Raw genomic sequence first — 25,517 nt, 5'->3', positions numbered from 1 at the left:
AAGATGTCTAATCTGGGAGAAGGAAGGGTGGGACGGAGAAAGGAGAAAAAAAGGGAGAGAAAAAGGGAGACAGGCAACTATGGAGGTTTTCATGGTGGCCATGGTTTTGGGGAGAGAAACGAGGATGGGGAAGCTATCTTGGATTTTGCAATGGAATATGATCTCTTCTTAGCCAACACCTTCTTTAAGAAGAGAGAAGAACATGTGATTACCTACAAGAGTGGGTCGTCAAAAACACAAATAGATTTTCTTCTAATGAGGAAAGGGGATCGTATAACTTGTAAGGATTGCAAAGTTATACCAGGAGAGAGCGTGGCTAATCAACATCGCATGTTGGTGATGGATGTACATATCAAAAGAGTGAGAAAAAAGAACAAGACTTGGAAGTGCCCAAGGACTAGATGGTGGAATCTAAAAGAAGAAAAACAAGCCATTTTCAAAGAGAAAGTAATCACCCAGTGTGTGTGGGATAGAGAGGGGGAAGCTAACCAAATGTGGGATTCCATGGCTAGTTGTATCCGAAAAGTAGCAAAAGAGGTATTAGGAAAGTCCAAGGGCTTTGCCCCACACCAAAAGGAATCTTGGTGGTGGAATGAGGAGGTACAAGCAAAGGTGAAGGCTAAGAAGGAATGTTCTAAAGCCTTATACAAGGATAGGACCGATGAAAATGGTGAAAGGTATAGAAAAGTGAAGCAAGAGGCGAAGAAAGCTGTGAGAGAATCTAAGTTAGCGGCTTATGACGATATGTATAAGCGACTAGATACCAAAGAATGAGAGTTGGATATCTATAAACTAGCTAGAGCAAGGGAAAAGAAGACAAGGGACCTAAACCAAGTGAGGTGCATCAAGGATGAGGATGGAAAGGTTCTTGCTACAGAGAACGCGGTTAAAGACAGATGGAAAGGTTATTTTCATAATCTTTTCAATGAAGGACATGAAAGGAGTGCTTCTTTAGGGGAGTTGAGTAACTCAGAAGAGTGTAGAAACTACTCTTTTTATCGTAGAATCCGGAAGGAATAAGTGGTTGTAGCTTTGAAGAAGATGAAGCATAGAAAAGCAGTAGGCCCAGACGATATACCAATCGAAGTGTGGAAAGTTTTGGGAGAGACAGGTATAACATGGCTCACTGACCTTTTCAATAGGATTTTGAAAACGAAGAAGATGCCGAATGAGTGGCGAATGAGCACTTTGGTGCCTATCTACAAGAATAAGGGCGATGTACAAAATTGCATGAACTATAGGGGTATTAAGCTAATGAGTCATACAATGAAGCTCTGGGAGAGAGTCATTGAGCATAGATTGAGGCAAGAGACACGGGTTTCGGACAACCAATTCAGGTTCATGCCAGGGCGCTCAACCATGAAGGCAATCTATCTCTTACGAAGATGGATGGAAAGATATAGAGATGGGAAAAATGATTTACACATGGTCTTTATAGATTTGGAAAAAGCGTATGATAGGGTCCCAAGAGACATTCTTTGGAGGATTTTAGAGAAGAAAGGAGTACGAGTAGCATATATCCAAGCTATACAGGATATGTATGAAGGAGCAAAGACTGCCGTAAGAACTCATGAAGGACAAACCGAAAGCTTTCCCAGAACTGTAGGATTACATCAAGGCTCATCCTTAAGTCCTTACCTTTTTGCGTTGGTAATGGATGAGTTAACAGGACATATTCAAGGTGATATTCCTTGGTGTATGCTTTTCGCAGACGATATAGTGTTGATAGATGAAACTCAGGAATGGGTAAATGCAAAACTTAACCTTTGGAGAGAAGTGTTGGAATCTAAATGTCTTTGCCTAAGCCGATCAAAGACAGAATATATAGAGTGCAAGTTCAGTGCAAATGGAGGCCAAAACGAGTTAGGGGTGAGGATCGGAGATCAAGAAATACCAAAGAGCGACCGTTTTCGTTACGTAGGATCTATCTTGCAAAAGAACGGAGAATTAGATGGAGATCTCAACCATAGAATACAAGCTGGATGGATGAAGTGGAAGAGTGCATCCGGCGTGTTGTGTGACCGCCGTATGCCACTGAAGCTCAAGGGAAAATTTTATAGGACGGCAATAAGGTCGGCGATGCTGTATGGCACAGAATGTTGGGCGGTGAAGCATCAACACGTACACAAAATGGGTGTAGCGGAGATGAGGATGCTTCGTTGGATGTGTGGGCACACGAGAAAGGATAAGATTAGGAATGAGGATATCCGGGGTAAAGTAGGAGTAGCCGAAATTGAAGGAAAGATGAGAGAAAATCGGTTACGGTGGTTTGGACATGTGCAAAGAAGGCCTACTGACGCTCCGATTAGAAGATGCGACTATGGGACAGAGGTTCAGGGCCGAAGGGGTAGAGGAAGACCTAGGAAAACTTTGGAAGAGACCCTAAGAAAAGACTTAGAGTACTTGGATCTAACGGAGGACATGACACAAGACAGAACACAATGGCGTTCTAAGATTCATATAGTCGATCCCACTCAGTGACTTGGATTTTCCAAGTCTCCAACCGAGAAGTTTTCCTCACTCGAGAAATTAAGGGAACATTACCTCAACCTATATGCTCAACTCACAAAGCTTCAACATACAAGCTTCAACAAAAGAAAATTCAAAGAACTTAGCGAAGAAGGCTTTGGTGTATTTAACACAATACGTTGAAATGAAGGAAAGCTTATTTATTGATATCCCCGATAAGTTACAAATATGTACATATACTTGAGTCAAAATAAACAAACAAGAGGGAGCCTTCACAAAGGTTGCTTAGGAGAAGTCTCAGCAGTCGGTAGAGCCCCAGAAAGAGAAGGCACCGGAGGGGGATCATTCGGAGCCTCAGTACTGGACAAAACCCTAGAAGGAGGAGGCATCAGAGGTTGATCATATGGAGCTTCATTACGCGGTACAGCCCCAGAAGACGAAGGCAATAAATGCCTTTGGAACAAACCCACAAATCTCTGATGATCAAGTAAAACCTGACCATCAGATTCCTTCATCTGGTCAAGCTTCCTCTTCATGTTTGTAGCATAGTCATATGCGAGCCGGTGCAACTGTTTATTCTCATGCTTGAGCCCTCTAATCTCCTGTTTGAGACTCATCACTTCAGCCGCCAATGATTCAACTTGGCGGGTTCATGCAAATAGGCGTTGGGCCATATTAGACACAAAACCTGCACACTGAACACTGAGAGCCAGAGAATCCTTAACAGCCAACTCATCAGACCGTTTGGAAAGTAGTCTGTTATCTTTGGGAGTGAGAAGGTTCCTGGCCACTACCACAGCGGGCATATCATTCTTCATCACGGAATCCCCAACGGTAAGAGGACCAGTAGGGGAGACGAATGATGGGCGCCATATGTTGTCTGGAGAAGGCGAGGCTGCCTCTTCAACAAAGTTCAAATCAAAACGACGGTCGGAGGGGCCAGACATTTTCAAAGGTGTTGAAGAGAGAAGAGGTCGGACAAATTAAGATCTTAGAAGTGCAAGAATGGAGCTTCTACTGGTGGATATTCAAGTGTGCTTTGGAACTTAATGTCAGCTCCTATAAAAATCTGCACTCGACGAAGCTTCAGAAATCGAAGAGGCGCCTGCTCAGAAATCGAAGAGGCGTTTGCTTTCTCAAAAGCTGGGCTGCTCAGAGACCACGAGGGTCGATCTCAGAAATCGAAGAGGCGTTTGCTTTCTCAAAAGCTGGGCTGCTCAAAGACCACGAAGGCCGATCTCAGAAATCGAAGAGGCTTGCTTTCTCAAAAGCTGGGCTGCTCAGAGACCACGAGGGCCGATCTCAGAAATCGAAGAGGCACCTACTTTTCCAGCCTTGTCAGCACCTGTCACACGCACACTCAGCTTTGCGGAAATTATGGGCATTCTGTCGAAGATTTCTGGCGAAGTAGAAAGCACATGAATCGTACTGTTCAATCACCCACTTCCCACACGCAACAGTAGCTCATAGGTACCACAGATAACTTTGCCAAAGTTCTCTGACAAAGTTGAGACACGTGAAGCTTGCAGCTCCCACTACATCGCTCTGACCAAGAAGGGTAAAAGAATTGCAAAGAAACAACACTAACAAAGTTTAGACACATAAATTTTGAAGGTCTAGCTACCATATTATTACCCACAAGGGTAAAGGAACAGTACCATTGCTGGATAATTGGAAAGTTCCGGTGTGTCAACCTCTGTGCTTCGTGGCAAGGTAGACTAGCAAACATGCCCAACCTTTACTCACATTCGAGAAAACACTCCTAACAAGATTGCTTGCTCCAAAATTGAAGAGGCACCGCCCTCCGAATCTCGAGAGCCAGACTCCCAACATGATTACTTTCTCAAAAATCGAAAAGAGGGTAAAGGAACAGTACCACTGCTGGATAATTGGAAAGTCCCTGTGTGTCAACCTTTGTGCTTCGTGGCAAGGTAGACTAGCAAACATGCCCAACCTTTACTCACATTCGAGAAAACACTCCCAACAAGATTGCTTGCTCCAAAATCGAAGAGGCACCGCCCTCCGAATCTCGAGAGCCAGACTCCCAACATGATTACTTTCTCAAAAATCGAAGAGAGGGTAAAGGAACAGTACCACTGCTGGATAATTGGAAAGTCCCTGTGTGTCAACCTTTGTGCTTCGTGGCAAGGTAGACTAGCAAACATGCCCAACCTTTACTCACATTCGAGAAAACACTCCCAACAAGATTGCTTGCTCCAAAATCGAAGAGGCACCGCCCTCCGAATCTCGAGAGCCAGACTCCCAACATGATTACTTTCTCAAAAATCGAAGAGACACCGCTCTCCGAATCTCGAGAGCCAGACCCCTAGCAGGATTGCTTTCTCAAAAATCGAAGATGCATCGTTCTCCGAATCTCGAGAGCCAAATCCCCGACAGGATTGCTTGTTCGAAAACCGAAGAGGCACCACTTTCCCAACGTCAAGAGCTGGATCTCCTTGGATAAAGATTGTCTGTAATCTTCACACGCAACATCAGCTTTCCAGATACCACAGACCACTTTTTCAAAGTGCTCTGACAGAGTTAAAACATGTGAAGCTGGCAGCTCCCATTACCGTGCTATGACCAAGCAGGGTAAAGGAATAACATTATTACTTGATGTTAGGGAGACTCCTATATATGTTGACCTCCATCCCTAACGGACAGGCAGACCTGCAAAAATGCTCAACCCTTTCTCTTATCTGAGAGGGCACTCCCAACGAAGCCTTTCGAAATATTCAGCTTTCTTTCCCCCCGAGAATACCTCTGTAAACAAGCTATACTAGAACAAGAATATCTCATATCATCAGGGTTAAAAGCAAGAGTATCCTATATCATGCTTTTTCCTTGTCTTTTCCTTTGGCCTTGTTCTTACCTGCAAAACAAGGAGAAAGAGAGCAATCAGTCAGCACTTAGAATCAAGCTTCCAGCCAGGAACTGACTGCCTGGAACCCTTACCTGATTACTTACCTGGCATTGCTCTCGAGTACTCATCTTCAACATCTTATGCTTCCAGGGAAGATACCGCATCTGCTTGAGGAACAGATAGGACAAGTGAGAATGATACAAGGAAGCATGTGGAGACAAGCGTAACAGCACACGTGCCTATACATCCACTACTCTGTCAAAAGCAAAAGTATCCCATATCAGCAGGGTCGAACGTACTCTAGATTTGATGGACTTGTTTTGACCCTCAAATTCTTCAGTCGGCCTTATACTCTGGAGGAAACCAGAAAACCCTCCAGCCCAGTTCAAGAATAAGCCTGTGAAAAGTTACTTCTTTAAAAGCAAAAGTATCCCATATCATTTCTTCTAAAGCAGATCCCCTAGCTCGGCGACTTGGAGGACTCCTACTACATGGTTTATATCGCGTTTGACCAAGCATGAAACTACAAGTAAGCTTCAAGTGAAATTGATACATTACCTTGTGCATCTCCACCAGTTACAGATACCACCCCTGGATTGAGGAAGAGTACTTCCAGAGAAGATGCCACATCTACCTGTGAGACAGATAAGGCAAGTCAAGACGATACCACACTCCGGTACTTAGAAGTTTCGTGGCTACGAGATCATTCTCCCACAATATTTCCTAATGTCATTTGTACTAAATCATTCACTTGTACTCACTAAAGGAGAGCTTGAACCTATGTACTTGTGTAAACCCTTCACAATTAATGAGAACTCCTCTATTCCGTGGACGTAGCCAATCTGGGTGAACCACGTACATCTTGTGTTTGCTTTCCTATCTCTATCTATTTATATACTTATCCACACTAATGACCGGAGCAATCTAGCGAAGATCACAAAAAGTGACCGTTTTCGCTACCTAGGATCTATCTTGCAAGAGAACGGAGAATTAGATGGAGATCTCAACCATAGAATACAAGCTGGATGGATGAAGTGTAAGAGTGCATCCGGCGTGTTGTGTGACCGTCGTAGGCCACTGAAGCTCAAGGGAAAATTTTATAGGATGGCAATAAGGCCAGCGATGTATGGCACAAAATGTTGGGCGGTGAAGCATCAACACGTACACAAAATGGGTGTAGCGGAGATGAGGATGCTTCGTGGGATGTATGGGCACACGAGAAAGGATAAGACTGGGAATGAGGATATCCGAGGTAAAGTAAGAGTAGCTAAAATTGAAGGAAATATGAGAGAAAATCGGTTCTGGTGGTTTGGACATGTGCAAAGAAGGTCTACTGACGCTCCGGTTCGAAAATGTGACTACGGGACAGAGGTTCAGGGCCGAAGGGTAGAGGAAGACCTAGGAAAACTTTGGAAGAGACCCTAAGAAAAGACTTGAGTACTTGGATCTAACGGAGGACATGACACAAAACCGAGCGCAATGGCGTTCTAGGATTCATATAGCCGACCCCACTTAGTGGGAAAAGGCTTTGTTGTTGTTGTTGTTGTAAAGAGGGAGAGAGTGACGGTGAAGGAAGGAAAAAAGGAAGAAAAATATAGGATAACAATAAAATATTTATATTTATTAATTAAATAATATAATATTATTTATCCAGCTTTTTAGTCTTACATTGCACCAAACGCTTCACTAAGCTAGTCCAGCTTAGTCTATTCTAAGCCAGTCCAACTTAATCCCTCAAGTTAGTCTAGTCCGAGATAGTCCGGTGCAACAAACTCTCCCCTAAGTCATTATTTGTCGTTTTTTTTATTTGTGCGATATTCTAATTAAATCAAAACTATTTGTATAGCCCAAATTACTGAGTCATTTGAGATGTAATATGCGCACATTCGTGATAAAAAGGACAATGAGACACTGGAGCAATTTTATGATTAGTCTACATTAAGCACAACATAAATAGTTAAGACTCTGAGATATTGGGAGCAATTTTATGATTAGTTGACAATTATTCTTATGTGGAGGCATGTTTCCTTAAGATGGGATCAAGAATTTTACTACAATGTGGAGTTTATTTCTATATATAACTAATCTCAAGTTGCGACTATAATTTACGACTTTAAGGAGGTTATTTCTTTATAGAGTATTACTTTAGACAGTTTTTACAGTAGAAATAATATTTTTTTTGTTTTTGTGATCAAATAGAAAAAATTAAAGTTATTCATATTCTCATTCTTCACAATTTGGTCGATCCTTTAGTTGATTCTTACTTGAATATCTCATCATGTGTGATTCCTAAATGCATTGATGCTTCTATTGGGAGACTTGACTGACAACTAATAAACGCCACCTCTGTCCTTTATGCTTCCTACTTTTTGGGCTTCATTAATTTGACAACAAAAGCCCATTATTTTAAAAGTTGACAATGTCTTAGGAAGCCGAAATATTTAACCCATCAAAGGAAAATGAGGCCCAAGACGCCTTTGGACAGCGAAAAGACAGGTGCGGCGTCTTTTTCGTTTGGGTTGTCTTGTTTCTTCCCCACTTCATCTCAAACTGCGCAGAGATTCTCGAGGGGGAAGAAGGTGAGAGAAAAATGGAACAGAGAAGGTTCTGGTGTGAAAAGGGCTCGCTCTTAGGGTTAATTTTGGGGGTTTTTCTCACATGCAATGAGTGCATCATAAGGTCTGATGCTTCAATCCACGAGTACAGAAATGAAGCTTTCAATCCTCAGTCAAACGCCTTCTTCTTCCATGGCGGCAGTGAAGGCCTCTACGCTTCCAAGGTCCACGATTCTACTGATAATTCTTCAGCAGACAATCGCCACCTCAAGGGCAAGTCCTTCATCAAGTAAGTGAAAACTCTGTCCTTTTATCTTCTATGCATAGCAAGTTTTGTTACTTTACTAATTTAGTTTACCTGGTAAACTTTAAATTGCTGATACCAATTGATTTAAGATAGCGGGTTATGTTTAATTAGTTTGTTAATGTGAATATTAGTTGGTAAGTTGAGAACTTGAGATTGTTTCTCAACTGGGTTATGATCATGGTTTCGAAATCGGTTCAAAATTTGTGATTTTATAAGTTCATGATTTGGATTTGAGTCGGTTGGTAGTGGCGGACTTACTGATGGAATTGCAGGTTTGAGAGTGTCACTTTTGTGAGGACGAAAGAGTCTGCGAATAAGATGAGTGAAATGCAGCAGGACACTGGATTGGTGGAAGCTATCATTCTTGAAGTGAAGGACAGGGCAAGGATTGGAGCTTCTTTCGCCCAATCGGATGAAATATGCTGCACCAGGAATCTATCGAATTCTGGATACTGCACGATGGGAGAGGTTGTTATCCACAAAAATCTGGACAACCCGGAGTGGCCTGTGCGCATCAAAACATTCTTTAATGGAAACGATGAAGAGGCGAAGATGGAAATTAAGACGGTTGATATCAACAGTTCCGGAATGTACTACCTTTATTTCATGTACTGTGATACGCAACTCAAGGGTACGCTGATTAAAGGAACGACCATCTGGAGAAACCCAGATGGTTATTTGCCTGGGAAGATGACTCCTTTGATGACATTCTATGGCTTTATGTCTTTAGCTTACCTTGTGCTTGGACTTGCCTGGTTTCTGAGATTTGTTCAGTTTTGGAAGGATATTATACAATTGCACTACCATATCACAGCGGTGATTGCTCTTGGAATGTGCGAAATGGCTGTGTGGTACTTTGAGTATGCCAATTTTAATTCAACTGGGATCAGACCTATGGGCATTACATTGTGGGCTGTAACTTTTAGTGCTGTCAAGAAGACTCTTTCCCGCCTTCTTCTTTTGGTCGTTTCCATGGGTTTTGGTGTAGTGAAGCCTACACTTGGTGGTATAACTCTGAAAGTATTTCTTCTTGGTCTGGTATATTTCGTGGCATCAGAAGCACTTGAGCTTGTTGAACATTTGGGGAACATCAATGATTTTTCAGGAAAAACAAAGTTATTTTTGGTTCTACCTGTTGCCTTCTTAGATTCGTGGTTTATTCTATGGATTTTCTCATCGTTATCAAAAACTTTAGAGAAACTTCAGGTAATCTTTCTGTTTTGAATTTCTCTCTGCAGCTTCAGCATTTTGCATGCTTGAATTTAGTATCTTCTTTTTCACGCAACAAGCATGCGGCATTGGATGTGGCTTCCACCTAAATATGCACGAATACCATGCAATTTGAAGCTTTTCTTGTGCTAAGCGACAATGTAATCTGTGATTTTGCTGGAAGAATGCTTAATGATGTTATTATATATGTACAGCTTAGGATAACGTTACGCCCTTGAACGATGAAATATGATGATGTTATACTAATGACCAATTTTTCACCATCTTTCTTTGTTTCTTTTGGATGCAGATCAGGAGAAACTTGGCTAAATTGGAGCTATACCGAAAATTTACCAACTCGCTTGCAATATTTGTGCTTCTTTCGGTTGCTTGGATTGGGTTTGAGGTATTATTCCTTGCAAAGTTGTATTTTGCGAATTAACAATTCCCATGGGGTGCAGTGGAGTGTCTTTATTCATATTGTTTTCTCCAGTAGGAACTAATAATTGAACTCCTTTCCGTATTGTTGACTCAGCTATACTTCAATGCAACGGATCCCCTGAGTGAGTTTTGGCAAATTGCTTGGATTATTCCAGCATTCTGGAGTATTCTTGCCTATGCTCTCTTGGCGATAATATGCATCCTTTGGGCCCCTTCACGGAACCCAACTAGGTATTTTGTTTCAGACATTGCATCTATAAAGTTTCCTGGTGTCTTATATCATTTTTGCGTACTTATTATAAAAATCTATACATTTGTCCTTAAAGAATGTTTTGTTTGTTAGACTTGAATGCCATAAGATTTATTATAAATGATATGCTTGCTATTGTTGTCGAAATTTTGTGGAAATTGTGTGTCGGATGTGCTATGGAAACAAGGAAACTGGGACTTTCTTTTGTGGGGGTTTGTTTCCCATTTTTATTCCTGTTTTTGGTTGGTTGAATCCAAAATGCAAATGGCGAAGGCAATTATGGAGTTGTGTTATCTTGTGTTTGCAAAAACCAATCACATTGGTGCTTTACATGTAGATATGCATACATGGAGGAAGCAGGAGATGATTTTGATGAGGAGGGCATCTCGTTAACCAGTGGAGCGTTGAAGGTCAGTGGAGATGTGGCAATCAAGCGAGAATACGAGAATGCGCATGCAGATGATATGGAGGAGGATAAGCGAGAGTAGATGCTTCCCTTCCCTGTATAAAAGTGATTACCATGACGAAGCTTCATTTTCTTGATCTTACAATTCCGGAGTTCTGTGAATCGTTGATACAGAATCCATGTATTATGTATTATGCAGAGAGAATAGGTGCAAAAGTAGTTACGGTAGAAAATATGTGAAGAAAGAAATGCCGGTGAACTTTGGTGCTGTACCGTGATTTTCTGACCGCTTTGAGTTCCGGCAGCGGAACGAAGATAATCTAATTCTTGACGAGCTATGTCCATTCTCTGAATCTCTGCTTTTGATATGGTTCTCATTTTCTAGCAAATTTTTATGATGTGTAAAATTCTGATATAGACCCATTGTAGGGGTAAAAAATCATTTCACTAGTAGTTAGTGACAATTTTTCCATCATGCTCATGAGTAAGAAGTAAATGAAGAAAGCAAATGAAATTTAAATGACTCTTTGGCGGCATTAGAGAGGATCGGTTTGGATAAGATGAAAAAATGAGTTTTTTTTTTTCTATCGACGTTGATTCACTTTAAAAATTAAAAAAAATAAAACGCAACTTTTGTGTACAGTTGCGAGTTTTACAATGCTCATTGACTTGAAATAAATTCACAACAACTCAAATTTAACAAAACTATATCCCCTTAAGTTTTTTGCAATTCATTCAATCTATGTATCTTGTTTTTATGACAAATTTAACCTTGGGTTAGTGAATTCGAAATTATAAAAAAAAAATGACTTGTGTGGCTGCTGGGATTCGAGCCCAGGTCTCCACGGCCACAACGTGGAATTCTTACCACTAAACTACAGCCACAAGACGATGTTAACTGGTCAATGAAACAACTTATAGTATGTGAGTTCCTAGGGATTCCCTTGTACTCCTAGAAAGAAACTACTGGTTTGATAGTGTTCGAGGTATTGCCGAACCAGTTGATAGATCATAGAATGGTCCTGGTTTCCATCAACGCTCATAGTTCTTTTTCATCGTGCAGACAGAGAGTAGGATGGTCTTTTATGCTTGCACAGTCGCACCAAAACATATTGAGTTGAACCAAACATATTAAGGTGTAGTAACATTTTGTTGACGAGTGTGTCCAATGGGGTACTTATTGTGTTCGCTATTTGCCATCAGTTGATCAACCAGTCGGCTTTTCGGGTTGTCCAAACGTGTCTTTCCGATGTCTCCAAGTTTGAAGGGGTATGGTGGACTAAAACCCTAATTAGGATTCCTTGTTGTCAACTATGTTGTATATATATTTATTTGTATATCAGATTTCCTACTTAGGAATCCTATTCCTTGTAGCCCAATCCTTGTAGGAATCCTAGTCCTTATAGCCCAAGAATTGTGATGCATATATAAAGGGATTTACTCTATGAATGAATTTAATCATCCCATTCTACAACAACAAAGTTATCTTTCATTCAGGTAATATTACAGTGAAAGCTGCTTCCACTGGTTTTTTATTGTTGGGTTCTTTCTGATATTGTCTAATAGTTGGGGGAAGACGAAGAACATGGGTCAACATCATCGCCACCACGGGCGGCCGCGGCAGAGACAGCCCTTATTATGATCTCTTGTTGTGGGGTTGTTGGTGTCCTTGTTATTTAGTCTCTTCGTTTTTCGGAAGAATTGGGAGATGCATGGCTAGTTTCCCTGTTCTGCAGCGTTTTGGATTGGATAACTGCAGACACCACCACCATCACCAAAAACACATTCTCACTAACCTTCTAAAAGTTGTATCCCCTTCTGAATAGCTTTTGGTATTTTTAGCCAATTATTCTTTGTAACAGAACATGTTCTACGAATTTGTGTCTGCAAGTGCAAACGGAGAGGTTTTCCCTTGAAACAATGCATAGTCCTAGCGACGTCATTGGTCCATTGCATATTTGTCACATGTTTAAAATTACTTTAAACTATTCAATAAATGTTTGTCATGTAACGTCACTGATTATATAAGAGTAACTCTCACACAGATGGTATAGCCCACCCGACCAACAAAGCTCATGCGCCCACATGAAAAACACTAACTCCTAGCAGCTAGAATAGGTTATCGTTGGGCCTTACCGTGGTTGCACCAATTTGCGAGATCTTAAGAAAATTATTATGTTATGCTCCTTCATGCAACTTTATTTTTCTCAACAATAGTGAAGGTTGTGAAGGTTTAGACGAACAAAAATACACATCAAGATCTGTCGTCAGAGAACTACAATTGCATGCCCTCCTTTTTCAAATAAAGCAAAAAACAAGAGACCTAACCCTCAATAGAATGCCTTATAAGAACTTTAAAACCACAAACAAATCAACTAAAATCCCAACTGTCCCATGTAATACTTCTTGCATTCCCGGTATTGTGTATGCTTTTTTATTCTCTACATTGATTATTTGGTTATTCACCTAATCACAATTAGAGTGTTGTAAATATTATTAAAATATATACCATCAATGAGCAAATGATCAATGTGTTTTTTCTTATCAAAACAATACTTTTGCATATTATATATCCATCCTTTCATTTTTGTTGAATAAAAGTACATACATATGGCTCGTTTGAAAGTATATTTAAAATTACTAAAAGCTTTTTTTGGTGAAATTGATTTTGAGTTCTAAAAGCACTTTAAGTAGTTTTTGGAAGAAGCACCACATATCTACTTCTTGCAAGAAGCACTTAAAACATTGTTTCAAGATCCTTTAAATTTTTACTAAAAATGTTTTCAGTTATTTTAAAAACACTTTCAAATGGCCTTAATCATTTATAAACTCATGTTTTGTTTGGCCAAATAAAGTAAAAGCTAGCCTTCATGCATGCGCTCACGCGCATGCATAAGACATTTTTTGAATCACGTCGTGCTACATGCGACTTACTCGTTTTAAATGTATTTATATGCATAAATTGACAAAAGGAAAGTCAAATATTTGAAGTACATGAATATTCTTAGATCATGCTAGAAGAAACCCCTCATAAACCAATTAAAGTAGCTGAATTCACATAATAAAATCGGTCTCTATAGAATTTACATTAAGAATAGAGAAAATAATATTTAATAAACAATTGATTGAATCACATTATTGCTAGCCTATTGTTAGGCAAAACCCACCCTCATCCCCCATAGTGTAAATAATATTTTTTGTTAAAAAAATAAAACAATCATTTGACAACTAATTTAATCACATTATTATCCGCGTGTGAAAGATCTTTTTTTATAACCGGCATTACTTGCCTCTTAAGATGTTTTGAACGTGTTTAAAAATAGAGAAAATAACATTTAATACACAACTGATTGAATCACATTGTTGCTAGTCCATTGTGAGGCTAAACCCACTGTGACAGCCCGTCCCGAAATATATTTTGGATGGTGTGAAATGTCTATATTGCTCTTGAACGTTGTGTGGTTGTGTTGTGTGGAATGAGCTTAATATTTTGACCAATCCATTTTCTTCCTTAGCTTTTGGACCCAATTAGATTTTTTTAAAGTTTTATTTGTTTTTGTTTGGTTGCCCAAACCTGGACCACACACACACACACACACCAACCCGTGAACCCTCTCTCTCCTTCCCTCTTGGATTTCTTCCATTTTTCGTACAATTGTACAGTCAACTCGTGAACCAACCCTTTCAGGCACGGATCGAGGTCGTATCTTTGGACTCCTTGCAAGCTCGGAAGTCGATCTATACCCTTGGTTGGATGCAAGGACTTGTAGAACGTGAGTTACCCGAGCTCCGGTGAGGGCTGGAAATTCCTCCGATGTGATCACAAAAGTTTTAGGTTGCTTCGAGACTTAAGAAGGTAATATTTTTACTTTTCTAGCACGTTGGATCGATTTTGGAGTGGTTTTGACGTTAGAACGTTCAGGTTTATATAGTTGCAAGGTTTGGTAGGATTCCTCGAATTTTTCCAACAAGTTTTTGTTGGATTTAGGACCTAAAAGTGATAAGGAAGTGTTCTTCTAGTCCTAAGCTTCAATTTGGTGCAAATTTCATGAAATTTAGATGAAAAATGAGAATGATATTGAAGTTTAAAGTTTTTCACAGTTTCCGATGACACAGACGGCAACAACGACAGAATCCGGTGATTCGCCGGAGAAGAAGGCGAATATTCCGTCAACTTTAATAGAATATTCTAACGGTGTTAGGTATCTTTAACGGAATATGCTTTTATTTAAACGAATATTCCCTAACGTCGTTAGGGAATCCGTCAGTGTGCAAGGCACGTGCTTACGCATGGGCGGTATGTCTGGCCGTGCCTTGGCCGACGCGTGGGACGTCGAAAAATTTTTCTAAAAATATGGGGATGTTCGTGGGGTTGAGTAGATCACGTTGTTATATTCAAACACCCCAATTGAGTAATGTATGAGAAGTTATTACCTAGTTTTGGTTATGTGCTTTAAATAACTTTTATATAGTTGTTTCGCATATAAGTGAGACCTATCCTGAGGACGAGCACAGTCAAGGAAGGCTCGGGGGTTACGACCCTTCCACATATCAGTGAGTGGACTTTTAGTTTTCAGTATATACTTATATACTTGATATTTTTCCCAGAAAATGTGTTTAAATGAAATTATGTTTTGAAATGTCATGCCTATTGATTTATACTTAGACTATGAAATTGTATGGTATATACATATGTGATTCGACGCGGTGGACGCTCAGGTAAGTACCAGGTGAGTTGTAGATTGTTATTGTGAATTGATGATCATGTAAGATGTGTTGAGAGCTCATAAACCTGCACCCCAGTGTTAGTGCTCCCGCCCGTGGTTAGGACACAGTCCTTCACATGATGTTCACCTCCCGCACCATACGCTCACCTTGGATCCAAGTTAGGTGATAGTCATGTCGTACAGACCACTATAGGTGGTTCCGACTCGTAGGTGACCCGCGATTATTTGCACAGTCTTCACATGATCATAGCACTTGAGCGTATTTATTTACACCCAATCCTGTCATACAGACCACATTAGGTGGTTCTGACTCGTGTGCATGCATACTTGTTGAGCTATAGATTCAGCCGTACAGGCCCCTTTAGGTGGATCCAGCTGATATGTTATTTCTCATAAGTTATTTCACCTAAGTTATTTCTGTTGCATTGTGATATTTGGCAGGGCATACTTATGATTATCGCTATTTTGAGTATGGTTTTGATATAAATATGAATATATTCTATTTTCTGGGAAATTATACAGGTTTGACGGTAAAGGGTTAGAACTTTTGATAAATGAAAGGGTTTGAAAAACTTTGTTTTTGCCCACTCACACTTTCTGTTTTGCGCCCCTCTAGGTTTTAGGTAGGAATACTTATTGGTGGCTCAAGAGAAATTCACAGCAGCTTTGACAAATTATCACTAGTGTAGGACCATCTTTGATACTGTATAATTAGTATTCGTCCTGCTGGACTGCACTTAGGCTACTTATGCTCTAGTTATGTATAGTCACACTTATTCCCGTTTTGCACCTTACCTTATCTAGTGCTCTAGTTGGTTTGGTTTTTATTTATTCGCATTTCTTTATATCATTATTGCTTCCGCACTGTGCACATGCCTACATCACCCTCACGTGACGGCTAGCATGCCTCGAATTAGGTCGGGGTGTGTCACCCACCCCCTCCCTCTTAATGTAGATAATATCGTTTGTTAAAAAAAATAATCTTAGATCATACTAGAAGAAACCCCTTATAAACCAATTAAAGTAGTTGAATTCATATAATAAAATTGATTTTTATAGAATTTACATTAAAAATAGATAAAATAATATTTAATAAAAAATTGATTGAATCACATTATTGCTAGCACATTGTGAGACTAAGCACACCCCTCCCATTTAGTGTAGATAATATCGTTTGTTACAATAAAAAACAATCATTTAACAACTAATTTAATCACATTATTATCTACGTGCGAAAGACATTTTTTATAACTGACATTACACGCCTCTTAAAATGTTTTGAAAGTGTTTAAAAATCCACGTGCAACAGACCTTTTTTTATAACCAGCATTACACGGCTCTTAAAATGTTTTGAACGTGTTTAAAAATAGAGAAAATAATATTTAATAAACAACTGATTGAATCACATTATTACTAGCCCATTGTGAGGTTAAGCCCACCATCTCCCCCTTAGTGTAGATAATATCATTTGTTAAAAAAAAACAATCATTTGACAACTAATTTAATTACATTATTATCCGCGTGCAAAAGATTTTTTTTATAACTAGCATTACACGTCTCTTAAAATGTTTTGAACGTGTTTAAAAATAGAGAAAATAATATTTAATAAACAACTGATTGAATCACATTATTGCTAGCTCATTGTGAGGCTAAACTCACATCTTCCCCTCAGTGTAGATAATATCATTTAAAAAAATAATCATTTGACAACTAATTTAATCACATTATTATTCACGTGCAAAATATATTTTTTATAACTGGTATTACACGCTCTTCAGTGGACTCTCAATTGCAATAGCAATTGGATTCAATTGTCTTTAGACCCAACAATGATGCTTCACCGATGGAAAAACCAAGAGGCGATTGGGCAAAAGGCAGTAGTCCTTGCAACAATGGCAAGGACTTGCGACTGCTTGAAGCCTAGCAGACAGGGGGCGCCTTATGTGAAGCCCAGTCTTTTGCAGCGCCACCACGTGGCGCTTTGTGAGCCTTTGGTTTCAAAAGATTGCCCAATTTAACAGCTGGGATTAATTTAACTCCGAAAAATCTTAAAAATTACCAACACAAATATTTAATAATTTCAAAAAACTTACAAAGTTCACACTCTTATAAAATTCAATACACTTGCAAATTAAATATTTAGAATTAAACCAAAATCATCGATAATATCATGTAAATGTGACAAAGACGCATTAATATTTAATGTGACGTCTTTTACTATGCTGAGAGTATTTTTTTATTATTTTTCCTCATGTGACCACTTTTAATATTTCTATCTTTTTCTTTTCTTTTCTTTTTTTGTTTGAAAAAAAGGTAACAATGACATAATATTATAATAATAAAAACAATGATAATGCGACCTTAAAAGTGAGACTTTCTGTAAATTCTTTAACACCTCATTCTTTTGTCATATTATTTTATAATATTGGCATGATAATTGATGTTAAACTATGAAATGGCAGAGAGTTCATAGAGTGTCCCACTTTTGAGAGTCTTCTAAGAGTGGGATAAAGAGTTCTAATTGAGAAATGCTAAGAAGACTCTTTCAAAAGTGGGACTCTCTATGAACCATTTATCACCTCATGATTTTGTCACTATGTTTTATAATATTAGTACGAAAATTGCCGTTAAACTGTGAGTTAATAGAGAGTCAATGAAAAGTCTCACTTTGAAAGAGAATCCTCAATATTTCTCATCTCTAAATTTATGAAGCAAGAAAAAATTCTCTGTGTCACTTTAAATTTAATTTTGTAGACTCTTGAAAATGCTCTAAAACAAAAAAGTAACAACCAAATTAATGTTCTCTAAGTTTATATTTACTCCCTAGAAGGACCATATTCTTTTCATCATATTAGCTAATTACATAACATGTTTAATCAATTATTAATTAATAGATCAAGTTTTACATTTATGTTATGCTAAAGTGCTCAAAATATAAAATTCATCTTTTTCAACATCCTCGTAGAGAAGAATATTTTCTGCATTGTACACCAAAGAAATGTTAAGGATATTTTCGGTCACCTCATATTTTTTATATAATATTTTATAATATTGACATATGATTTGACATTAAAGTATGAGGTGAGTCAGGTGACAAAAAATTCATAAAGGATCTCATTTTTTTAAAGAGATTCCTTAACATTTCTCTCATACACAGTTGGGTAGGAGATTTAGTTTAAAGCCCGAAATAAGGAATTATTTATCTTATGGTGTATTTAATGGTATGTCTATCTCTGTTACTACGTGATTAGTAACATACTAAAATAAAAAGACACGTAATTAATATAAAGAAAAAACTTATGTAGAGACACCTTAATTACATTAAATGTATGACAACTCTCATAAAAACGTAAAATTTCCTTTATTTTGTTCACATGCGACTTCACGATAATTTCTAACTATATAAAAACTGCCGTAACGAGACAACGTTACGTAAACTTTCCTCGATAATAACTAGGAACTTCTCCCAAAAATTACGACAAGCGCTTTGTACAAAGAGACACGTAAATTCCATGCAAAACATAATTGAACATAGTTATCTGCTCCAATGTGGGCCCACCTCTTTTATCCGATAGCTTAAAGGCAAAAATATAATCACAAAGTTACAGTTTACAAGCAATTGGAAAAAGAAAACGAAAGGAACACAAAATCGAACTGTGGAGATTGGAGTTTATATGACCGAGAGAAATTGCTGAAGTGCACAAGAACTAGTTTCTCTTCTTAATTATCAGATTCTGCGATCTGGGTTTTGAGAAGAACCATATTTTCTCAGGAAAATCCGTAAAAGTTTTCCTTTTCTTCTTCGTACATTTGTAATATTGGGTTCGAAAAACTATCGTCATCTGAGTTTTATGTTGTTGGGTTGTGAATCTTTTGATCTGGGTCCCTCTGTTTCGGCTTCATAAATTGGAGACCGAGTGTTTCAGTGTGTAAAAAATGAAGGAAAAGCTTGGATTTTTAGTGTGTGTGTGGTTTCTGCTATGTAGGGTTTGTGTGGGGAGGTTCGTGGTGGAGAAGAACAGGTTGAAAGTGACTTCTCCGAGCTCGATGAAGGGCGAGTACGAATGTGCGATTGGGAACTTTGGGGTTCCTCCATACGGAGGAACGTTGGTCGGAACTGTGTACTATCCGAAGACCAATCAGATGGCATGCAAAGGGTTTGAAGATACCGACGAAACCTTCAAACCGAAGCCCCGTGGTCTGCCGACGTTTGTTCTTGTCGATCGAGGAGGTTAGAATCTTCGATTTTTTGATATTTTTCACTAAATTTATGAACTTTTATGGTAATAGTTTGGTATCAGTGTGCAAATTTGTGTAGAAATAATTATGGGGTGTTATGGAATTTGCAGTTGATGTATATGGCATTTAGTTTGGTGTGTTTTTTTGTTCTATACTTGTGGTTTGTATCTAATCCCGTTGGCGAAACTCGCAAGTATATTTGAAAAGTTTAGCAGATTTTAATAACTGATAAAAAAGTTGGGTTGTGTTGGCTGGTTATGGTTATGGTTCTTGTGTATTCATAATTCAAGCCCTTACCCTCCTTGACAAGTTTTTTTATGACTCATTTCTGCGAGTCCGTAAGCGGATGGTTTTGATCGGGACATTTCTAAGAACGTGCATGTAAGGCTTCTGTGTCCCTTCACTGATGTGTTTTCGTTATATGACTAATTGACTGTGACGTCCTGGCAGATTGTTACTTCACAACGAAGGCATGGAATGCACAGAAAGCGGGAGCGGCCGCCATTCTTGTTGCAGATGACAGGAATGAACCGTTGATTACCATGGACACTCCTGAACAAGAAAAAGCGGATGCTGATTATCTGCAGAATATCACAATTCCTTCGGCTCTCATTAGCAAAGAGTTGGGAGATAGTATAAAAAAATCTCTATCGGGTGATGAGATGGTCAACATAAATCTAGACTGGACAGAGGCTCTTCCACATCCTGATGAACGTGTTGAGTACGAGTTTTGGACGAATAGCAATGATGTGTGTGGGCCAAAGTGCGACAGCCAGATTGAGTTTGTGAAGAACTTTAAAGGAGCAGCTCAGGTACTTGAGCGGAAGGGGTACACCCAGTTTACTCCACACTATATAACATGGTACTGTCCAGAAGCTTTTATTTCCAGCAAACAGTGCGAGTCTCAGTGTATCAATCATGGGAGGTACTGTGCTCCTGATCCAGAGCAAGATTTCAGTGAAGGTTATGATGGGAAAGATGTTGTGGGCCAAAATCTCCGTCAAGCTTGCTTCTATAAAGTGGCCAATGAAAGTGGAAAGCCATGGCTTTGGTGGGACTATGTCACTGACTTTGCGATACGTTGCCCAATGAAAGAGAAGAAGTACAACCAAGAATGTGCAAATCAAGTTATTGAATCCCTTGGTATGGTAGCAACTTCTCATATGTTGAAAGTTAATATTTGATTAACCAATGCACTACTGTTAGCTGCATTGTACATGTGTTGTTTAGCTTAAGTACAATTTAATATTTTTGCTGATTTGTGTTTTGATTTTGTTGCTAGTTGTTTCTGCTTGCTTTTCGAGTATAAATTCTATAGTATTTTGGGAACTTTATCAATTTGCCAGTTTGAGCTACATTGTCAGTTTGAACTGCCATCTCTTTGATGACTTATTTATTTGCATTTCTATGATTCGCCTGTCTATGTTTTGCAATAATTGAAGTTTCTTGGTTGGTGTTAACTCGTATTCTTCAATATTTAACCGAAGTATGTGAGTATTGTTCATGTGATCAAGTTTTGTTTTTTATCCTGCTATAATTTGCCCGAAAGTTTTAAGCTTGGTCGGTGTATAGAAATTCATGAAATGAAATATCAAAAACTCTGATGTGAGTTGTCTAAATACCTTCCTCTCCTTGGCTGGTTTTTGTGGATTGTTATTTACTCTGCTAAAATCTGAGCACCATAAAGTAACTATTTCCACGTATTTTCTGTAAAAGGTGCTGATCTGAAGAAGATACAGGAATGTATTGGCGACCCTGAAGCTGATGAGGAGAATGCAGTTCTGAAGGCCGAACAGGATGCCCAGGTTGGGCCCATGGGAACTGTTTGACATGTTTTAGCTTTATCCCCTCATCTTTTCATGTTTTGCATGCAGTGTGCAGTGTGCTACTTTGTTCTTATGTTTCTCTTCTCAAATGTTGTTGCAGATTGGCAAGGGCTCCCGTGGAGATGTTACAATATTGCCAACTCTTGTTATAAACCGCGTACAGTACAGAGGTATAATACAAATCTTTTCCATATCCCGTTAGGCATTTATTCACATCACTTTTCTTGTCTCACGTTTGTTTCCTTTGTTTTTTTTAAGGGAAACTGGACAAAGGAGCTGTTCTCAAAGCCATCTGTTCTGGTTTCCTAGAGAACACTGAGCCCGCTGTCTGTTTAAGTGAAGGTCCTCATTTAGCCTTGTTTTTCTATGTTCTTCATTGATATAGTTATGTAGATTGATTCTTGTTATTCCACATGTGAGTTTGTATGATGGTACATGCGAATGTTTGCTACTGCTTACCTGTCTTTACTGTACTTGCCATTATTATAAAGACGGTGATTTCCGCCAACCAAAACAACGATACTTTTGTTCGCAATAAAAAATGACTGTAATATGGTTCACATGGTAAAATGATGATACCCCTTCCAGTAAAAACCTTCCTACTTGAATGTGTGCGTGTGAGCAGGGCTTGCAATAAGTTTTGGAAACGGTAGTACTTTTAGTTTCCAGCCATATCTGGATAGCATATTTTTACCAAGATTATCCAATGGAAGCATCATTTCATTATTTGGCTCGCACTCTATTATCTCTGAGATGGTGTCAATTGCCTGTTTATTTTCAGATGTACAAACAAATGAGTGTTTGGAAAACAATGGAGGTTGCTGGTATGACAGAGCTGCTAACCTTACCGCTTGCAGGGTATCTATTGTCGTATTCTTTTATCGGGGCTGCTCAGAGTTATTGATATTTAGTTTGTTTGGGATTTCAGTTTTTCTCGTGTGTACTGATTGTTCTTTTGTTTTAGGATACATTCCGCGGACGAGTGTGTGAATGCCCTATTGTGCAAGGCGTAAAGTTTGTTGGCGATGGGTATACTCACTGTGAAGGTACATTATTTGATTGTTCTTTTATTTTATTTTCTTGTTTTGTTTTACTCTAGTCATTATGTTGCTTGTTTTGATCGAACAGCTACAGGAGCATTACGTTGTGGAATCAACAATGGAGGTTGTTGGAAGGAAACCCGAACCGGCAGTACTTACTCCGCTTGTCGTGTAAGTTTGGATTTGAATCTTCTTAAAGAGTCTATCTCCACCCTAAAGTAAAAAACTGATCATGGTTTCTGATTAATGGATGTTCAGGATGACCATACAAACGGTTGCAGTTGTCCACCAGGATTCAAGGGTGATGGAGAGAAAACATGTGAAGGTATCCACTATGTCCAGATGTCTCTAATTCATGATCTATGCCACATCTATACCGCAAACTGTTCTATGCCACATTTATACACACCGTTTTATCATCAAGAGAACATTACCTACTTCCTGCGCTTATAAATTTGCAAGGCTACCAAATGAGCACATAATCTAGGGTCCTGAGTTTGAAGGCCACCACTGGTATTATATTTAAGTACTTGTGATTTTTATTTCATTGCAGAGGTGAATGGTTTGGTTTCCTCGAAAACTTATATGTGCTTTATTTCGTATTGTAACAACTAGATGACATTTATGATCCCTATTCTCTTGTATTGGTGCCAATGCCAAGTCACCCCACCCGGTTTTCTGCTTTTGTTCATGTTCCAGATGTGGATGAGTGCAAGGAGAAAACGGCTTGCCAATGTGCACACTGCAAATGCGAGAATACTTGGGGCAGTTACAAGTGCAGTTGCGGTGGTGGTTTACTGTACATGCGAGGACATGATGCATGCATAAGTGAGCATTCTCGATTCTTTTCTGTTTTTGTCATTTGAATGACATGCTGGTATAGTTTTCTTTGCTAAACTAGTCGTCCATTCAACTTCACAACGCGTTAGATCGTGAGTCGTGAGTCATAACATTGGAACTTCCTTTTCAGACAGATTAATCTAGATGATGGAACTCCTGCTGTTTGTTTCCCGCCATTAATTTTGACGCATGATCACTACCTTCTGTGCTTTTGCATCATGTTTATATGGTTTTCTGCGTTAACTATTCTGTCGTACTTTTTTTAAGCAGGTAAAAACGCCAGTGGTTCTGGGTCTAGCCGGGGATTAATATGGATAATCATTCTCTGCTTGGGTGCTGTCGGAGTTGGGGGATACATAGTTTACAAGTATCGAATCAGGGTACGTTTTCTTACTCTGAAATTCTTGTTCAAAAACTAATGCATTACTTACGAGTCCGCTTTCTACAATGTGCCAGCCCTAAGAGCTGAAAGTGGTTTGTTGAATTACTCCTGTGCAGAGATACATGGATTCAGAGATCCGGGCAATCATGGCGCAGTACATGCCGTTGGATAATGAAGGAGCAGTTCCCGGCCATGTCTCCCGCGGGGATATCTGAAGCTGGCGGGGACGTATTCGTAAGATATAAGATGCTGTCCGAGAGAAAAGGGAAGACAGACGACGTCCTGAAATCCTATGTCCTCCTCTAGCCTCTAGGCACTAACAATCGGTTCACTGGCGAGAGTGTAATGTTTTAAATGTGTCTAGCATCGGCGTTACTCCACATGTTTCGCATTATATTTTCTAGTAGAAAACAATTGTCCGTCGTTGTTGTCATAAATGTAAAACACACCACAGAAAACTAGTTACAATCGTTCATAATCTTACACCAATTTTCCACTGCCAAGCTTTCTTTTCTTCGAAATCTTATCGAAATTTCCGACACCGCCTCTCTATTTCGGTGGTGGAGAGGGAAGTTTAAGGCACCAGATGGGAAGGATGAAGAGCAAGGCTTGTCAAAAGTCTCCGGAAATCAGAGACGAGTTTTGGGATGGGAGGGTTTGAAATCAGAGTGTGGAATGTGAGCCTTCACTCTTCAAGTTCACCCGCTGGCACTGGGTTCATTAAGTTACTGGGTTCATTAAGTTCCTGCACACCACGTGGCATAAGAAAAAAAGAGATTCAGAACACAAGCTCGGTACACCACATTGTCATAAAATAAGTGGAGATAAGGCTATCCGAAATGCCTAAACATAGTTTCCTACATAATTTATAGCTCTGCAAAAAAATTATTTTTAAATGAATAGTTTCAAGCTATATTTATAGACCATTTCCAACTGAATAGGCAAAATATAGAGTAAATTGTACAAATGGTCCCTCAACTTTAATCAAATTGGAGCAATGGTCCCTCAACTAAAAATCCATTACCATTGGTCCCTCAACTTATCAAAATGTGTAGCTATAGTCATTTTCATCAATTTTGTCAAAATAAGCTATGTTGGAATGACCATTTTTATAATTAGGGTCTCTCAACTCATCAAAGTGTATAATTATGGTTATTTTCGTCAACTATGTCAAAAAATTTGTCAAAACGAGTTATATTGTAAGGACCATTGCTACAATTGGATTAAAGTTAAAGGACTATTTCTCCACTTGAATTAAAGTTCAGGGACCAATGGTAATGGATTTTTAGTTGAGGGACCATAGCTGCACGTTTTGATAAGTTGAGGGACCAAAGGTAATGGATATTTAGTTGAGGGACCATTGCTCCAATTGAGTTAAAGTTAAGGGACCATAGCTACAATTTACTCCAAAATATAAATCTCGCAATAATTTATTAGTTTTAAATTTATACTTGAATTTATTGGTTAATTTAATTAAATTACGGTTGAATGTTTTCAAATACAGCTATTGAATTTGTATCACTTATTACAACTGAGGAGCTGAGCCTAAAAAAGGGCTAAGAGGGTTACAATTGGTGGAAATGGATCCTCTTTGGATCCCTTCCACCAAATCCTCCTTATCAACTAATCTGGGCTCTTGAAATTGATTCAACGGCTACAAACAGGGGCACACTTTAAAAGTTGTAATAATTTTAACTGTTGGATCAAATTTCAAGGATCCAAATTAATTGATGAGGAGGATTTGGTGGAAGGGATCCGAAAAATATCCCTTTCCACAATTGGCCAGCCTGATACCCTTTTGCCCAAATAATGGCCCGCCAGGCTCCATAGAATTGTAACTCAATCATCAGTTAAAGATGAGTGTTTTTTGGTAAATCAAGCTATTTTTGTTTGCTTTTGCATATTTACCTTCTCCTTAAGATGGCCTACGATATATTTTTTAGTGCCCTTTTACTTGTATTGT

At 38.9% G+C, this 25,517-nt stretch overlaps 2 protein-coding genes and 1 non-coding gene across 3 annotated transcripts; 2 read left to right on the top strand and 1 right to left on the bottom strand.

The window, feature by feature from the left end:
- The first annotated feature begins 7,855 nt into the window (after window positions 1–7,855).
- Window positions 7,856–10,853, top strand: LOC126593773 (uncharacterized). Its single transcript, XM_050259887.1, has 5 exons — window positions 7,856–8,176; window positions 8,467–9,400; window positions 9,714–9,809; window positions 9,939–10,075; window positions 10,432–10,853. Exons 1-5 carry the CDS (start codon window positions 7,923–7,925, stop codon window positions 10,580–10,582), a joined length of 1,572 nt encoding a protein of 523 aa, XP_050115844.1. The 5' UTR covers window positions 7,856–7,922; the 3' UTR covers window positions 10,583–10,853.
- Window positions 10,854–11,313: 460 nt separating this feature from the next.
- TRNAH-GUG (transfer RNA histidin (anticodon GUG)) lies at window positions 11,314–11,385 on the bottom strand. The gene has a single exon. It is a non-coding gene; the product is annotated as a tRNA-His (tRNA).
- Window positions 11,386–18,838: 7,453 nt separating this feature from the next.
- Window positions 18,839–24,037, top strand: LOC126594052 (vacuolar-sorting receptor 1-like). Its single transcript, XM_050260254.1, has 12 exons — window positions 18,839–19,458; window positions 19,917–20,609; window positions 21,183–21,271; window positions 21,393–21,462; window positions 21,551–21,634; window positions 22,074–22,150; window positions 22,257–22,338; window positions 22,421–22,503; window positions 22,591–22,657; window positions 23,032–23,160; window positions 23,443–23,552; window positions 23,671–24,037. The coding sequence occupies exons 1-12, from the start codon at window positions 19,164–19,166 to the stop codon at window positions 23,767–23,769; spliced, it is 1,878 nt and encodes a 625-aa protein (XP_050116211.1). The 5' UTR covers window positions 18,839–19,163; the 3' UTR covers window positions 23,770–24,037.
- The last annotated feature ends 1,480 nt before the right edge of the window (window positions 24,038–25,517 follow it).

This window comes from Malus sylvestris, chromosome 12 (assembly GCF_916048215.2).
Source record: "Malus sylvestris chromosome 12, drMalSylv7.2, whole genome shotgun sequence".
NCBI lineage: Eukaryota > Viridiplantae > Streptophyta > Magnoliopsida > Rosales > Rosaceae > Malus > Malus sylvestris.
The sequence above is the reverse complement of the archived record's forward strand: the minus strand, read 5'-3'. Positions and strand labels throughout refer to the sequence as shown.

Bases quoted from the DNA above. Each gene is read 5' to 3' on its own strand.
- LOC126593773 (XM_050259887.1), top strand. From the start codon at position 7,923: ATGGAACAGAGAAGGTTCTGGTGTGAAAAGGGCTCGCTCTTAGGGTTA. The intron at 9,401-9,713 runs GTAATCTTTCTG...TTTTGGATGCAG, and splicing joins AAACTTTAGAGAAACTTCAG to ATCAGGAGAAACTTGGCTAA. The intron at 10,076-10,431 runs GTATTTTGTTTC...CTTTACATGTAG, and splicing joins CCTTCACGGAACCCAACTAG to ATATGCATACATGGAGGAAG.
- LOC126594052 (XM_050260254.1), top strand. From the start codon at position 19,164: ATGAAGGAAAAGCTTGGATTTTTAGTGTGTGTGTGGTTTCTGCTATGT. The intron at 21,635-22,073 runs GTCCTCATTTAG...GTTTATTTTCAG, and splicing joins CGCTGTCTGTTTAAGTGAAG to ATGTACAAACAAATGAGTGT. The intron at 23,161-23,442 runs GTGAGCATTCTC...TTTTTTAAGCAG, and splicing joins AGGACATGATGCATGCATAA to GTAAAAACGCCAGTGGTTCT.